General features: G+C 43.0%; 1 protein-coding gene across 1 annotated transcript; it reads right to left on the reverse strand.

Annotated features, from left to right (window-relative positions):
* Positions 1-183: 183 nt before the first annotated feature.
* On the reverse strand, positions 184-10,876 carry tomm70 (translocase of outer mitochondrial membrane 70). Its single transcript, XM_086225132.1, has 12 exons — positions 10,504-10,876; positions 8,839-9,012; positions 5,211-5,337; positions 4,969-5,078; positions 4,730-4,878; positions 3,496-3,703; positions 3,258-3,392; positions 3,030-3,137; positions 2,271-2,387; positions 2,045-2,142; positions 1,825-1,947; positions 184-1,741 (listed from the first exon to the last, which is right to left on the reverse strand). The coding sequence occupies exons 1-12, from the start codon at positions 10,741-10,743 to the stop codon at positions 1,588-1,590; spliced, it is 1,743 nt and encodes a 580-aa protein (XP_086081258.1). The 5' UTR covers positions 10,744-10,876; the 3' UTR covers positions 184-1,587.
* Positions 10,877-15,397: the final 4,521 nt, after the last annotated feature.

Consider the following 15,397-nt stretch of genomic DNA (forward strand, 5'->3'; position numbering starts at 1 on the left):
GCTGTAAAAAAAATGTCTCTAAGTATGACTTGGATCTGTATGGTTCCAGAGTGAAAACTTTTGATCTTCAAGCTTCCAGAGTTGACTCACTGACCCAGTGGCTTCAGTTGCAGCTGTTAAACTGCTTGAATTTGGATTTGGTTAGTAAAAAACAAATGTAATAATCAAGCTGAAACAAAACAGGCAAATCTGATTCTTTCCAGGAATTATAACTTTATTAGGATTCATAATCTTTCTCACTTTGGTCACCATACATATTGTTGATGAAGAATGTCAGTGGAACTTGCCAGTCAAAATGAAGAGCCTGTAAGAAGCCGAAGGTCACGTCCATTTGTTTCAGGTTGACATCTTTTGTTTTGGGGAGCTCTGTTAGGAAGCAGTCCTCCCAGCTGTAACAGCAATGCACGATTTGGTTCCTTGATATTTGATCTCCTTCCAGAAAAATGTAGCCAGAGCTATCGCTAAGTGGGTGGAAATGTCATTTAGCAACGGTGGCTAATTTCCTGAAAAGATGACTTCGCATTTGCTACATAAGAACCAAATCATACACAATCCTACCGAGATATCCTCAGGCTGCATGCAGACTAGAACAATAAGGCTCGAGTCGTGAGAGATCATTTTAAAAGTAGGGTCTCAGAGGAAAAAAAAAAAAATCTCTGTCTTCAGGGCATTCCCTCAAAAGATATAACCAAATGTTGCATGAAAAACTGTGCAATAAAAAAATAATCACTGAATATCCAAGTCCCTTGTGACATCTCGACACTAGATGCAGTTCAAAAATAACTTCTTGAAAACTTAAACCTTGATTTAGCTAATCTATAGTGTTCTGCCCAGTCTGATGTTCTAGTGTTCAAAAGAAGCACAAGCATTGAATTTACACATATTTATAATGAACATGCTGCACAAAATATAAAAAAAAAAGAAAATGGGCAATCTCATAACATTAAAATTTAAAAACAAAACAAAAATAAAGAACTCCCCCCCACTTCAGGTTTCCAAACGAACCTCTCTGTCGGCCCTGGCCCATGGCATCGACTCCAGCATTACAGACACAGACATTACACATTTGACTCTAATTTTAATCTTGCATTTGGAACCGATACTGTATGTTACATTAAGGAAGGTAACTGGACGAACACACTTTAGATCAGCATAAATTAGAACTATACACAGCTCTCACAGTATTGTCTGAAGAGACAAGTGTCACAAAAACCTGTGTGAAACCAGTTCAAAAGATATTTGTAAAGGGTATATGTATGTCATTCAGCCAGAAAAAAAACTATCTTTTCATTCTGAGTGATGAACAGGGTGGATGATGATATGGTTGAATTAAGTGATGTTAGTTGACCCCCCTCCCCCCGCCCCCCTTTCAGGGAAACCCGAGGACTGGTTCGCAGCCTCGTCTCCTTTTCCACAACAACAAACCCTTTCAATGCGATGTAAACAGGATTTATATTCAGAGCTCTTCAGTTTCTTTCATTTTTGTTTTCTTTTCTTTTTTAACAAATCAATGCAAGTCAGACAGTTTCACTTTAACAGTTAGGTTCAGCATTGAAGAGTGGGTTTGGCAATCTATCGGCCAAGGAGTTAAAGCGTTGGCGGCTTCAGCCCGTACTTCCTCGCCACTTCTGTCTGGGCGTACGCTGCGTCACATAGCGAGTACAAATGAGCCATCTCCATCTCTGACTTGGCTAGATTGATTGCCTTGTTGAACATTTCGATTGCCTTGTCCAGATTGCCCCTGAAAGGAATTTTCTCAGGTTAGTGCAAGCCCTTTAAAAGAAGACTGAATACTGCGTTTTGAGGTCAGGTACTTCATCTCACCTTTGAACTTCAATGGTTCCCATCGTTTCGTAGGCAAAGTCACACTTGTTGTCGATCTCGATGGCCTTGCTGATGAGCTCTAGACCCAAATCAAGGTCCTGTTTCCATTGAAGCTGTAGTAAACTGGATATACACCCAGCAATTACCAATCAATATCTAATTAACACCTATGAACCACATGGTGTTTTAGCAGCATGCATCCTGGGAAAAAAAGACCTACCCCTTGTGGACATATGTAGTAGCGTTGTCTGGTTCCAGTTCAATACACTTATCATACATCTCATCAGCTTTTCCGAACTGCTGCTGATCAGTCAAAGCCTGACAGACACACACACACACACACACACACACACACACACACACACACACACACACACACACACACACCTGATTTTAAAACTGCCATTCAGCCATTTTAAAAAACAGAGAATTCTTTGATTTCTTACCTGAGCATAGAGAGCGTAGCCCTCAGCACACTTGGGAAACCTTCTGATGACATCCTCAAAGCCATCCATGGCTATCTGGACTTGTGACGGGTTGTTTCCAGTATACGCTTGTCTATACTGGAGTACATGACGGTAAAATGTTACAGCAGCCATTACAAAGACCAGAAGCCTGCATGGTACCACTTCTAAATGCTTGTGTTTTCCATTAGGGCTATTTATTATTTATGCTATTTATTGCCTACTTTGAGCTTTCAAGCAAGATCAGATGAAACTTCGGGTTTCGTGGAACAACGCTGATCACCGACAGAGGAGAGAATCCGGACTACTACAATCACCAGAGTTGGTTTTAATCACTTTGTTCACTGGAGTAGTTGACTCATTTGAAACCAAAAACAAAACTATGTTGTACCTGCTGGAAGAAAAAGTCACATACCACAACAATTAACGTGAAACTTTTTCTGTTGGGTTGTCATGGAGAAATTCCTTTCTATTTTGGACTCTGAACTTTAAGTTCTCTCTCCTCTTTTCATCTGTAAAAAGAGTCCAAAATTACCTTTAGCTCACCTGTCAAGTAGATGAGAAGTTCTCTCCACCAAGCTTTTACCAGCCAAAAGAATTAAATGTGCCACCTGGAGATGGTCTGCGGCTGGAGCTCATATGTCGCCATGGCACTCGCAGTTTTGTTTAAATGTGACCATGCACATGTTTGATTGAAAAATAAATCAAAATCAGGCAATAGTAATTTAAATGATAACCTACGAGGGCAAAGCATTTCTGGGCCTGGGCCAGGGCAGAGTCAGGTCTGAGCAGGATGCACTCGTCAAAGTCGCCGACCGCCTCATCTACCTGGTCCAGCAGGATCTTCAGCTGAGAGGAAACACAACATCACATAACCACCTTCACTTGCACTACAGCAAATACCTGGAGCACCCACACATGGTTGGAAACTGAAACTCTACATGGGTACCAATTAGAGCAGACTCCCACCTGACCCCGGTGATGATACACGTCAGGGTTGCGTGTGTCAATGTCTGCGGCCATGTTGAAGTCTTGTGTGGAGAGCAGAGGTTGCTGCTGCTGCATATACATGCTTCCACGCTTAATCAGAGCGTTGGCTCGAAGCTGCAGAGAAGACCAAGAAGAGAAAACCTATGAGCATCTGAGAACTCCCTACAACTACATCAATAGTAACTGCTCTGATAATCTTGGAAAAAACAGGTCGTACCTTCACATTTGCATCCTGCATGTTGATCACCCGGTCCAAATCAGGCTGAGCAGCCGTGGCGTTGCCGATCAGGAGGTAGAATGTGGCGCGCAGCAGCAGGGCCTCTGCAGTGTATCGACCACCTGACTCAATCTCCTTGGTGCATTCACTGATGATTTTGTCATAGTTCTCCTCCTCCATGTACTGCTTTGCCTTCAGGTAGCCAGAGCTAAGGAAGTGGAGAAGACCAGATGATGATCGGTGCAGACCCGAGGCGACGTTTCACACTTCTCCCTTTGACACTGGACCTGAACTACCAAGCAGGATTGGTAGGAGTGTCAGTGAGGTCATTTAAGGCTCAACCTGGGATTTTCTCTCATACACAAGTGGCTGACATCTCAGTGGAAGATGTCACCACAGTAAAATGCACTGCAGTCCTAACCTGTCCAGGAGCAAGTTAAGGGTTACAGAGGTAAGACAGAAGGTCAAACCATCACCCACTGACCAATCACATGTCGTGGATGAGGTCATTACCATTCATCTATTGATAACCTGACATCAATGCACGGCTCTCACAGCAGTTTGACAGATAAACTCCTGTTATTTCCTGACCGGCAGCTCTATGAAGAATAGAATTTTCTATACAGAAAGAAATATTCATATTTGCTGGTGTGGGGAACGTATGTACAGAGCGAGTTCGATGGATTACATTCCGGCTCTGTTTCTTTGCAGTCAGAACATTTACGAATTAAGGCCCAGCTGCAGCTGCAAGACTGACACCAATATTGAATATCACACATCATCTGCGCCACCCATTCATCTAAATGTTAAGGCGATTAGCTCATGATCTACTTGTACCTTTGGACGTGTTCACACCAAAAAGTCCATTTTCTGATTCGAATTAAAGCGAGGATGATAACATCGTTGCAGTTTGGTTCACGTTCACAAAGGCCAAACTCAAACGGTCCAAAAATTGTCACCTGGCAGCAAAGCGGTTTCGGTGATCGCTTACACAGTTCAGGCCGGTAGACGCCAAATCCCTCGCAATTTTTACTGGACATCGTGGAGCATCGTCTGCTCATTTTGGAATGAAAGGGGTCCTCAGATCAATAAACCACAATCCTCCAGTAGAGGCCAATTTGTGATCAGCAGTTTCCTGGTACATCTTAACCATGAATTTTGAATATTCTTAAATGTTAATATTACTATAATTATTATCATCACTTTTTCCCTACTGTGGAGGGAATGCTCTGACCTCTCAGTGACCTCAGCAGCCTCGCCCTCCTTGTCCTTGTCTTCATCCTTCTTCTCCCCCTTCTGCAGGGGCTGCGAGATGATGTCATCAGTGAATGAACTAAAGTAAGACTTGATGAACTGAGGGGAAGGCATCATCGGTTCCCGGTTCTGTAGTGGGATGTAACAAAAAGTCCATGACCTCACAATTCCAAGAGGAGTAACTTAAAAAACAAAGAAGTCTAAAATGTGTTCACATACTTTGTACTTCTCTTTTGCCTTCTCTTTTCCCAGCTGCTTCAGCACCTTGTCTGCTAGCAACATGCTCTGTTGGTTCTGGAAGGCCTCAAGAATACACACGGCTGTGACATCTGAAAACAAACAAACAAACAAACAAAAACCAATATAACTTGAAAGTCTTCATCCCAATGACAATTGTACTTATATATATATATATATATATATATATATATATATTTTTTTTTAGCAAAGTCCAGCCTCACCTTCCAGGCACTCCTTCTTGTTGTCTAGCTTTTCCAGAGCTTTAGCCCTCCTGAACAGGGCTTTGACATAGCGTGGGTTCAGTTCCACAGCCTGACAGCAGTCCTGCACCACCTCTGTCCATTTCATCTGAAGCAAAAGGAAGAAACTGGTCATCAAACCATGTCTGATAATACAGCGGATTCCTGACGACCAGATGTGTAACGACACACACCCAAATATCTTAAGTTCATTCCGGCATTTAATATTAATCAGCAAATAAAACTTTACAGAAGCAATCAATTCTGCTTTGTGTGCTTGTAATATTTCATAGTTTCTGATCCCATGTTTATCTACTGCGATGTTTATTTCAGGGGCCAAATCTTTGGCTGCTGTCTCCCACTCAGCTGGTGGATTATTTGGTTGTTTTGCTCTCGTTTGACCAAAATCTCTTTAATGAAGTGACAGACATGTTAATTTCATAAAGAGGCCTGGAGTGCCATCCAGGATTAATCCATTATTTATGATAGGGGTTGGGACAGACTAATGGGGCTTGGCATCGACCATATTTTTTTTGGCACTGCATTTAGGCATCAAACCATCACTTCTGACAGGTTCACGCAGAAACACGATATTTCTCCCTACTGTTCCTGCTGTCTCCCGTCATGTTCATGTGACCTATGATTCTAAAGCTGATGGTGATTTGTACAAGACCTGCTAAAGATTAACTAGAGGTCAAACCAGTTTTCAGCAAAAGCAAACTGACTAGGGATGCACCAATTGCCCAGGCAGGGAACGGTGACTGGCCAGTCTGTGTCACGTCTTTCCGAATACTAACCACTTGCCACACCGTGCTGCTTCACTGGGAATAGTGGTAAGTCTATTAACCTTTTCACACTGAAAAACACGTGTCAACGCGGGTTTTTGGACCTTCTTTTGCTTGGCATTAGGGCGCATTCAAGCTTCCAGCAGACCCTGGTCTGAACTCCCGCTGTGAGGCTGCGTGCCTGTGTTTTTCTCTCTCGAAAGTCATCGCGCCGACAATGTCATCATTACACGTAAACGTGCGCCAGAACACTGAGAGGTGAACAAACGACAACATGGACGTTGTCGAGTCAAATGTTAGCTTTGTCGTTACGTGCACAACAATGTTGTCTCTTTTGCAAAACATACAAACTCGGCGCAGATTGGAAAATGTCCAAGCACTAATGCAGCAAAGGAGGATGGAGTTTTTGGCTCGTCTGGAAGGGGGCCGAAGAAGCTACAGGCGAAGCCTGACATGCGGCACAGTGACAAAATCAGGATGCGACAAGAAGGTCGCGTGAAATCTGAGATGACGCGGGTTGCCTTTTTCACACTGCAGGCGAGCCGCTAAACACCCGGGTCGCCTGGGGAGTTGGTCGATGCAGGTTGACCCTTTCAGAGTGCCGAAAAACACGCGTTTTTGATGCAGTGTGAAAGGGGCTCATCTTTCCAAGGGTGTCAATTTGCACATAGCAGATTGAGCCAGACAGGAAATCTCCACACGAATGGCACAGTGCATCCTGCCAATTCACGAAATAAAACACCATGTGGATTCTTCTGATGGCAAAAACAGACCTGAAAAACACACAATATAAACAGCTACTCTGCGCATGCAACAAGAGCACATTAATTAAGAGGCAACTCAGAATGTGCCAAATCTCACACACTGTCTGTGTGAAATGGAGGCCTCATATTCCTCTTTGAAAAAAAAAAGAAAAAAAAAAGCCGCCACTTGTGTGGGCGTCAACACGTGACGTGAGGTTGAAGTTGCGCGTGAACATGTGATGAACAACACATGGGTCGGAAGAACATTTAGCCCCGTCTGTAAGTTTCAAAACAACAATGGCACCAGAACAAGAGGAACCGTGTTCTGATGCACTGCGCATTGTTGAATCCCTGCAATCACCGATGCAGTTGATGATGTTTTTAGGCTTTCAAATTTCAATGCTTGCTATGGAAGTCACGAACGAGCAGCCGAGGACATGCCGGGGCCATTTAGAGGCTAAACGACTGGTGGACCTTCCCGGTGATGGCTAACCTTAACGGTGATGGCTAACCTTAACGGTGATGGCTAACAGCTCCCTGATCTCAGCGGCTCCACAGTATCTCATCTTGCAGAAGTGATGATTTGACTGCTGTCATCAGCTGTTTCCTGATTTTTAACTCCCGGCTGTGGGTCGCACAGCAGTTTTATGTCATCATCGACACCTCCGCCCACCTCAAATCTAGTCGGCACATTGACAGCTTGGATTTAATAGCAGTGGAGGCGCCAATAAGTGTACCCTCGGAGGAGGAATATTGCCGGGCCAAAACTGACCCCCAATTTGCTGCACTCTGTCTAAATCCTCGAACCGAGCCGCAAAAAAGACAAGTTAGCAGATTGCTGTCCAGTATAAGAGTGACTAATGAATAAACAAACTAACAAGCACTTAAAGCTTCATCAGTCCACTGCCCAAGTTGAGGAAGCTAGCAAAGGGAAAGTGGCTACGGCTAGTAGCGCTCAGAGCTAAGAAGTAGCCTGCAGCTTCTTGCATCCTTTATTGGCTATATTTTAGATACAGCTCGATACATAGCTACTCTTTTTAAGAAGAATTTCATTTATTTGTTAAAATACATTTATTAAGAATTTGTCTGAGTCTGAGAGATCCAGTAACCCGGTGCAATTCGGGAGAAACTATAAGAGCAATATTTTCTGTAATAATGAAAATAAAACTTTCCATTGAAGAAACGCCGATTTAAGTCTTGATTCTCTGTCAAGGACAGTTCTTCAGCAGAAAATCAGAAACAACCAAAAAAAAGGAAATTGGAATCAGCCACGAACAATGCGATTGGTGCATCTCTAATGACAACGCTGTTGTAACTACAGGAAAAATGTGACTGGATGTTAGGAAATATTTCAGGTTCTTTCCTTCATTTGACAGTTACATCACTCGCAAGATTTGTTTCACCTTTTTTTTTTACATTTTCTGGGAAACATCAGTAGGAATTCTCATTTTAAAATCATCCATCCATCCATTTTCTAAACTGCTTATCCGTTAAGGGTCGCAAGGGGGCGGAGCCTATCCCAGCAGACATTAGGCGAGAGGCGGGGTTCACCCTGGACAGGTCGCCAGTCCGTCGCAGGGCCATCAGGAGCGATTAGGGTTCAGTAACTTGCTCAAGGACACTTGGACGTGGTCACCAGGGGAAGTGAGGATCGAACCAGCGACCCTTCGGTTGCTAGACGGCCACTCCACCTCCGAGGCTTGCCGCCCTTCATTTTACGAACTGAAATCAGGGTTCGTACACTTACAGTACAGTGAAAGCCACGGCAAAATGTACAAGCATGAATTTAACTAACATTAATGACAAGTGATGCAGTTTTAATGCATTGTAGACATTTGTTAAAGTAAATCTGTACTCAGCAGAGGAGTTTTTTCTCAGTTGATCTTAACTGAGCCACATATACTCTTATTATTTCAGTATTCGTGAACAAATATTCATTGAATCTCCAATATTTTTATTTAAAATTTTATTTTCAAATACTTTTCCAGACAGACTTCCACTTCTTTTCCAGAATATCCAGGTATGAAAAACCTGGAAAACCGTACGGACCCTGTAAAATATCAACAAGACAGTGGTGCCAACCTGCTGCTCGTAGGCTGCTGCTCTGTTCTGGTAGAATGTCGCCAGGTCCGCCTTTTGATCGGTAGGGCAGAGAGCAATGGCCTCTGTGTAGCACTGGATGGCGTTCTCGTACTTGCCCGCTTTGAAGTACTTGTTGCCCTTGTTCTTCGCTGATTGGGCCCGATCCAGAGGACTCTAGGCAAGAGCAGGAAAAGCCAACATTTATTCAACCCTTTTATTCCAAACAAATATGTAAAATTATTCAAAGTTTGCTGCCTTTCCCCATCCAAACATTATGGACATGCGAGAATCTGGTGGTTCTTGGACTGTTGGTGGGACCCAGTGTTGTAATTGTCACCACACTGAGTCAAGTCAAGCCAATTTTATTTGTAAAGCGCCAAATCGCAACAAAAGTTATCTCATGACACACTGAGCTTGAGAAAATGTTCATCTGCATTTTTCTCAAAGTGGATGATAAATAGATTGACATTTTCAGGTCAATTGATTAAAAAAAAATATCAGAATTTAAAACTGCTGTATGGAGGGGTAAAAAAATATGCCAACACAAGTCCTGACAGATGAATATCAGAAGAAATTCCAAAAAGACACTCAGTTTACAATAATGAACATTCATGGCATGTTTGCTTGGACAAGAATTTTTCACTGATAAGCAGGGTTTTTTGTAATCGTAGAACGATCAATTATCTGATGATTCACCGCTAAACTTCAGTTACGCAATTTTCAAAAATGCTGCATGTACATTTATGAAGATTACACTTACAAGCCCATTTGGACTCCTGTTTAAAAAGGTGAAAATGTCAGTATAATTTCTGAGTGTGTGTGTGTGTGTGTGTGTATGTGCCTTAAATGTGCTATATTGTGTCTCCTTTCCAGTTAAATGCATGGAGTTTTCATCCTACATCCCCTTTACAAATCATTCCCCTTTACAAATCAAGCCTGCGAATGATGACTTTTACATTTCCCCTCATCAACACTGCACATCTTAAGGAGTTAAAGAGTTTCCTGCGTTTAACAGCCAGGTGTTTTCATTTTCCATAAATCACAATAATGGCGCATATTCACAGTGACATCGTTGGAAGATCGTTGTCATATTTGTGAATTTAATATCTCAACCAAAAACAATACAAAAAAATAACAGTTCCAAAAAAAAAGAGAGAGAGTTGTGGGTGTGGTCATAAATGACAAATTCATGTGACACAAAAAAGCAAGGTGATAGTGAAAGATGGCAGCCTGCTGCACAGTTCATAAACCTTCGACCTGATTCACCAGTCCAGCTGAGCGGCTCCACTTCCACTCTCCCGTTGTGCCCACATGCTCTCAACTTCACCTCCAGCACCGCGGAGCAGTTACGAGTGCGCTTCAAGGGGGCGTTAGCCTTCCAAGCTAGTTGACGCGGGTAGCCCCTCAGTAACGTTCGCTTCTGGGACAGCTCGTTCAGCTAGCAAATTACCACAGGTTAATCCAGCAGCTATAAACCGGCTGCTAGTGGCCTTGCTCTTCTGACTGGAGCTGTCACTGACGCTAACGTAGGGTGTCCTTGGGTCTACCTTCGGGGCTATGACACGTGCAGGCAGACAACGTGAGCAGCTCGTACGAAGGTAGGTCGAATAAGTGCGTAAAAGTAGGCTAGTAATACATTAAAAACAAGGGTAAGAGCAAATTTACCGCGTTCTCCTGCTCCCGGTTGGCTCGAGCTACGCCGTCTTGGCCCTGCACTGGACTGGCGCTACCTTCTGGTGTTTTCCGCTCCCCGCTTTCTTTCCCTCGGGTTTCCTTCGTCCTCCTGCGGTTCCACAGGTACACCGCCCCAACCCCGAGCACTAAGGGGGTCCCGACCAACAGTGCCAGCTGCCAGCGGGGTAATCCAGTACCGGACTGCGGCTCGACTGGCTTTGAAGCAGCCATGATCTACAACCGAGCAATGGACGGCAAGCTAGCACCACCGCGTCCACCACACAGCGTGAGCCTGTGCGCACCGTCTTCCCGTGCGGCGCGAGGTCACACGCGCACCAAGGAACGATGGGAACAGCGCGTTGGCTGAGGGTAGTTGTAGTATGGCAGTGGCATTTGTAGTCCAAACAACATCTCCGCAGCTGCGCAGTTTTATTATTTAGAAATGAGGAGCTGTGTTGTATGTCAGCGCAAGTGTTGGGTGAACTGTGACGCTCACGAACGGATGCTGCATCACCTCTTCTGCATATTTGCACCACTTCACTCCGGATACGGTTGCACTATTCATTCATATACATACTTATTTACTTATTTATATGTATTTGTATATATGTTTGGCTTGTATATATTGTTCTAGTAATTTGACGTCTTTATTTTATCTTAGTCTTCTATCTTTATTCTATATAAACCTTTACATAACTTTTTTATTTCACAGACAGCTGAGTAAACCGGACTCAAATTCCTTGTTAGTGTTACAAACTTTGCCAATAAATCTGATTCTGATTTCTGATCACATGACTTCAGTCGTCAAGTCCCCGACGGACACGGCAGAGCTACCACTGAACCTGCAGTTCCTCATTTTACCCGGAGAAGAAAAAACGTGATTCCTCCCCCCCATCAAAGACGTTAATGTGTGTGTGTGTGTGTGTGTGTGTGTGTGTGTATATATATTTATATATATAATTACCACACTGAGGGAACTCTGATCTCCATCTCAAATGACTCTGTGATGGTTGACTGCGGCCACCAGGCGGCAGTGCTGCTAACAGACTCATCTCTTGTAATGACATAATGTGTGATTATCTCAATGTGTGCTTGTCAGCAGAAGAGATTATGAAAAATGAGTATCTGGAGTCTTAACGAGCCCTTCAGTAGGTTCTCAAGCAGAGGTACAGTTAAATTACTGACAAATTTCCAAACAAAAAGTGAAACTACTTGTTGTAAAATGACTTAAGTTCAAAGTTCAGTGTTTAAGTTCAAAAGTCTTGTTCTCAAAAGCTGATTTTTAATGTTACAAGAGTCATTAGATGAAAAGAAGCATCTATGTTGAATGTATCTTTCATCAAGCCAAAAGAGAAATGTGGTTCCTTACAGTCTAAGGTGCCAAAAACAAAACGTGACACCATGCGAAACACACTCGACGCAATAGATAAAGGGTTAAGACATCCAAACTGCAAAAGTCACTGAGCTGTCATATGGAATTCATCCATGTGGATCTTGGTAGTCTCTAAATTAACTCCTTCTCAGTATTCACCTCTCCTAACCCTTCTGCTGCAGTGTTTTCTATTCATCTTCATTTCATGCTTTTCTTTGGCTTATTTGCAATCGTTTGATGGGCTTGTTGGCCACCAAAATACAGATGAAAGGTTCGGATAGAAGCCAAAAATAGGAATCCCAGGAGCCGCGTGACTCATCTAGTTTGTGTTTCACTCGCTGTGGCAGAGGCGATTTGGTCTGATGAGATCAGGATACATTAGGTTAACTTTGTATTGAGTTATAGCTACAAAGCTGCGAGGTCAATAACAGTAAAATGAATTACTGACATGAAAACATTAAAGGAATAATAATGAAAGCATCATTGTAAATTGTAGCTTCCAGAACTTGTGCTGGGTGTGGCTGTGTGAAGCTTTGCCAGATTCAGCCGTCCAATTTGTGCCTGTGCGTCTGTCTGCAGCCTGACTACTGGATTTCCACCCACAGGCATCTGTCCTCACCCAGAGAGCAGCACCTCCCCGAGTTCAAATTCACCAGCAGGAGGAAGCATCGCAGACCCTCGTGAGAGCAACTGCTCCCTGAGGTGCACTTGCTGCAACTGACTTCTACCTCTTGACAAAAATTTGCTCCTTATTATTATTTTTTTAAAATAGAATCACAGAAACATTCTTTTGTAGGTCCTTTATGTTTTGGGTTTTTTTTTGCAACGAATGTATAACACACAACTCTACTGCTGTAATATTGACAAGATATTTTTGAATGCAAACAGTGTGCAAATAGTCTGCGAATGTCTTTACAAAGACGGTTGTGAAAGGAGCCACACGGCAACAGAAATCAGTTATTTCACCATAAAGTAATCTGTAAAGGCTACAAGTGTATGTGTTCAATAAAAAACTACAATATTCATATTCATACCATGTTGTACACAGAATTGAAAAGAAATATGATGTAATGAACCCTCAGGGATCATAAAACTCAAATCAACTCAGCTACAGGCTGGTAGGCAGGGCTGCCCACAGGAGGTGCTGAGGGCACACAAACACGTCAACAAGCAAATAAATAAATACACATAATAGGTAAATAATACGATGAATGATGAGGAAAATTAGAAAGTAAAATCATTATCTGAACAAGGATCCCCTGACAATCCATCCCAAATAATGGGGGGGGGGGGGATTTGATCAGATGATAGCGTGGAGGTGGCGCAAAAAAAAAGGGGGGGGGGAGAAATGGCAGAGACAGAAAAAAGATTTATTACAAGCACAATGTGTGTTCACTTTGGCATTTATTTAATGTTGTGGCTCTTGAGGGGGGAAGGTTTGCGCCCCCGCGCTAACATCTCAGGTGTGAGGGGCTAAGGGAGGGAGGAGATGAGGTGAGGAAACAAAGAGAAGAGGCGGATGATTCTTTTGCTGAGGGGCGTGGTCAAAGAATGCACCTGTTCAATGATTGACAGCTTGTGCGTCACTCGTAGCACCGTCTGTTATCAAAACATATGAGGCTGCGGACGTTTGTAATGCGCTGTCATGGAGGTTTACAAAGTGAAACTATTTTCAGTGAGCAAATTTATTTTCTCTGTCACGTCATTTTATAGTTCTAACAGCAACTACAATAATAATATTAATCATAGAATAAGAGAATATTTCACTCAAATTCAGTGTGTCCCAGCTGTGTTAAAACATGTCACTGGTCTCAAAACAATCAATTGTGCACTGACACAGTAGCTTGTTTTGAAAAGCCCAAAAAATCAATTTCACCACTAAACAACACGTGATGAGACACAATAACCTTGCATGAGTCTGAGCTGCAGTGACCCTCTCCACTGACAGAGCAGATATTGTCGCTTCGCAAAATTGCAAAGTGCAAACTGTCACACCAGAAACGCCCGATCTTTGAACGATTCCTGTCTGTGTGGGTTATTCCTGGTATCGTTGGCGCTGCCTGGCTTCATTTCAGCTGCTGCCACCAGACGTTAAGTAAACTGTGAGCCTGGGGCGCGTCTGTGCTCTGGTAATGCTGGCAAGCCTTTAAACGAAGGCGTGGACTATTTTGATCATCACAGCAAATTATCCCTGTTCGATGATTGAATCTGATTACCCTCAGGTGCTCATGCAGGTCTAGTTGTTTGTTCAGTTTGTTGTTAACCTCTCTTTCTGGCTGCTCGGCATTCTGGAAAGTGTGTTTAGGTAGTCGAGGGATTCCATATAACTCAGTAATAACAAGTTAAATTTAGCAGATGTTGTGGCCTACGCTCCTACGGGCGCAAACTCTGGTCAACATAAGGTCACTGAGACAGACCGCTGCTCTTTGGCATGTCTACTCCCACTTTAATTTGAAATATGTGACATTTTTGCTGGCACTTTTTGCATTTTAGACTTCAACTGGTAAATTCAACTGTCCTGGACAGCACAAACTGTAATGTGCCTACGACATATTTTCCAGTATTCAAAGCATTTTGATCTCATTGTTTTTGGCCGTTTCTGTTCAGATTCAAACTTAATAGGCTTCCATCTTGGGAAAACAACAGATTACTGTCATCAGGGTCTCAGTTGCACAAGGTTACCTGTGCAAAGCAGCACGAATGTCTCATAACAGTGTCAGCCCAGATAAGTCGCCCTCTTTCTCAATGCTCTGGGATGATTAGCTGCCTTCTGATCCTTTCGCTCTGTGAAGGAAGATGAACGACAAACACAACGATTCATTTTTTCACAGTGTACACAAATTTAAGTTTGCACTTGAATGCAACTGTTTGCGAAATAGTGTTTATGGATGTGACTTGCCAACGATTACTCCTTTGAGGTTGGCCAAAAAAAAAAGTAAAACACAATAAATAAAAGGGACAATTTCTCACAGTTGACAAGTGGCAAGTCTTTGATTGAAGACAGCAGCAAAAACAACAACAACAAACACCCATGATGGACCTGCTCACACGCTGCAAAACGTGTGGACAGACACTGAGTTTCCAAGAGTAAGGATTTTCGTGAGAGTGTCCTGCAAACACTCACTTCCTTCATTGGACAAAATTAAGCCCAAAGGCACTTCAAATGTACATCATCATTGTACATCAACGCTCCATGATCTGTGCTCACTAAAATTTCTATAATTTGTGCACATTGTTCTTCTCTATGCTGAACTGGTGCATTTGCACGGTGACAGATTCCTCAGTTTGACAAAATTAAAAAAAAAAAAAAGTAACAATAACAAAAAAGAAGAGCGGGATTCAGCGGTCCCTGCAGTGATATGAACGGCTCTGCTCCCTGCTGTCCTGTACTACACCAGCCGCAGGCTCATAGCAGCAGACAAAGTAGCCTGCACTCCGTGATTATTGACAGCTTTGATGTACTCAGCTAGTGGAAAGTATGGGGAAATTGGAGTTTCACTTGTCTGCCCCCGG

This window comes from Aulostomus chinensis, chromosome 14 (genome assembly GCF_037954235.1).
Source record: "Aulostomus chinensis isolate RoL2024-O1b breed Wild chromosome 14, RoL_Achi_v1.0, whole genome shotgun sequence".
Lineage (NCBI taxonomy): Eukaryota > Metazoa > Chordata > Actinopteri > Syngnathiformes > Aulostomidae > Aulostomus > Aulostomus chinensis.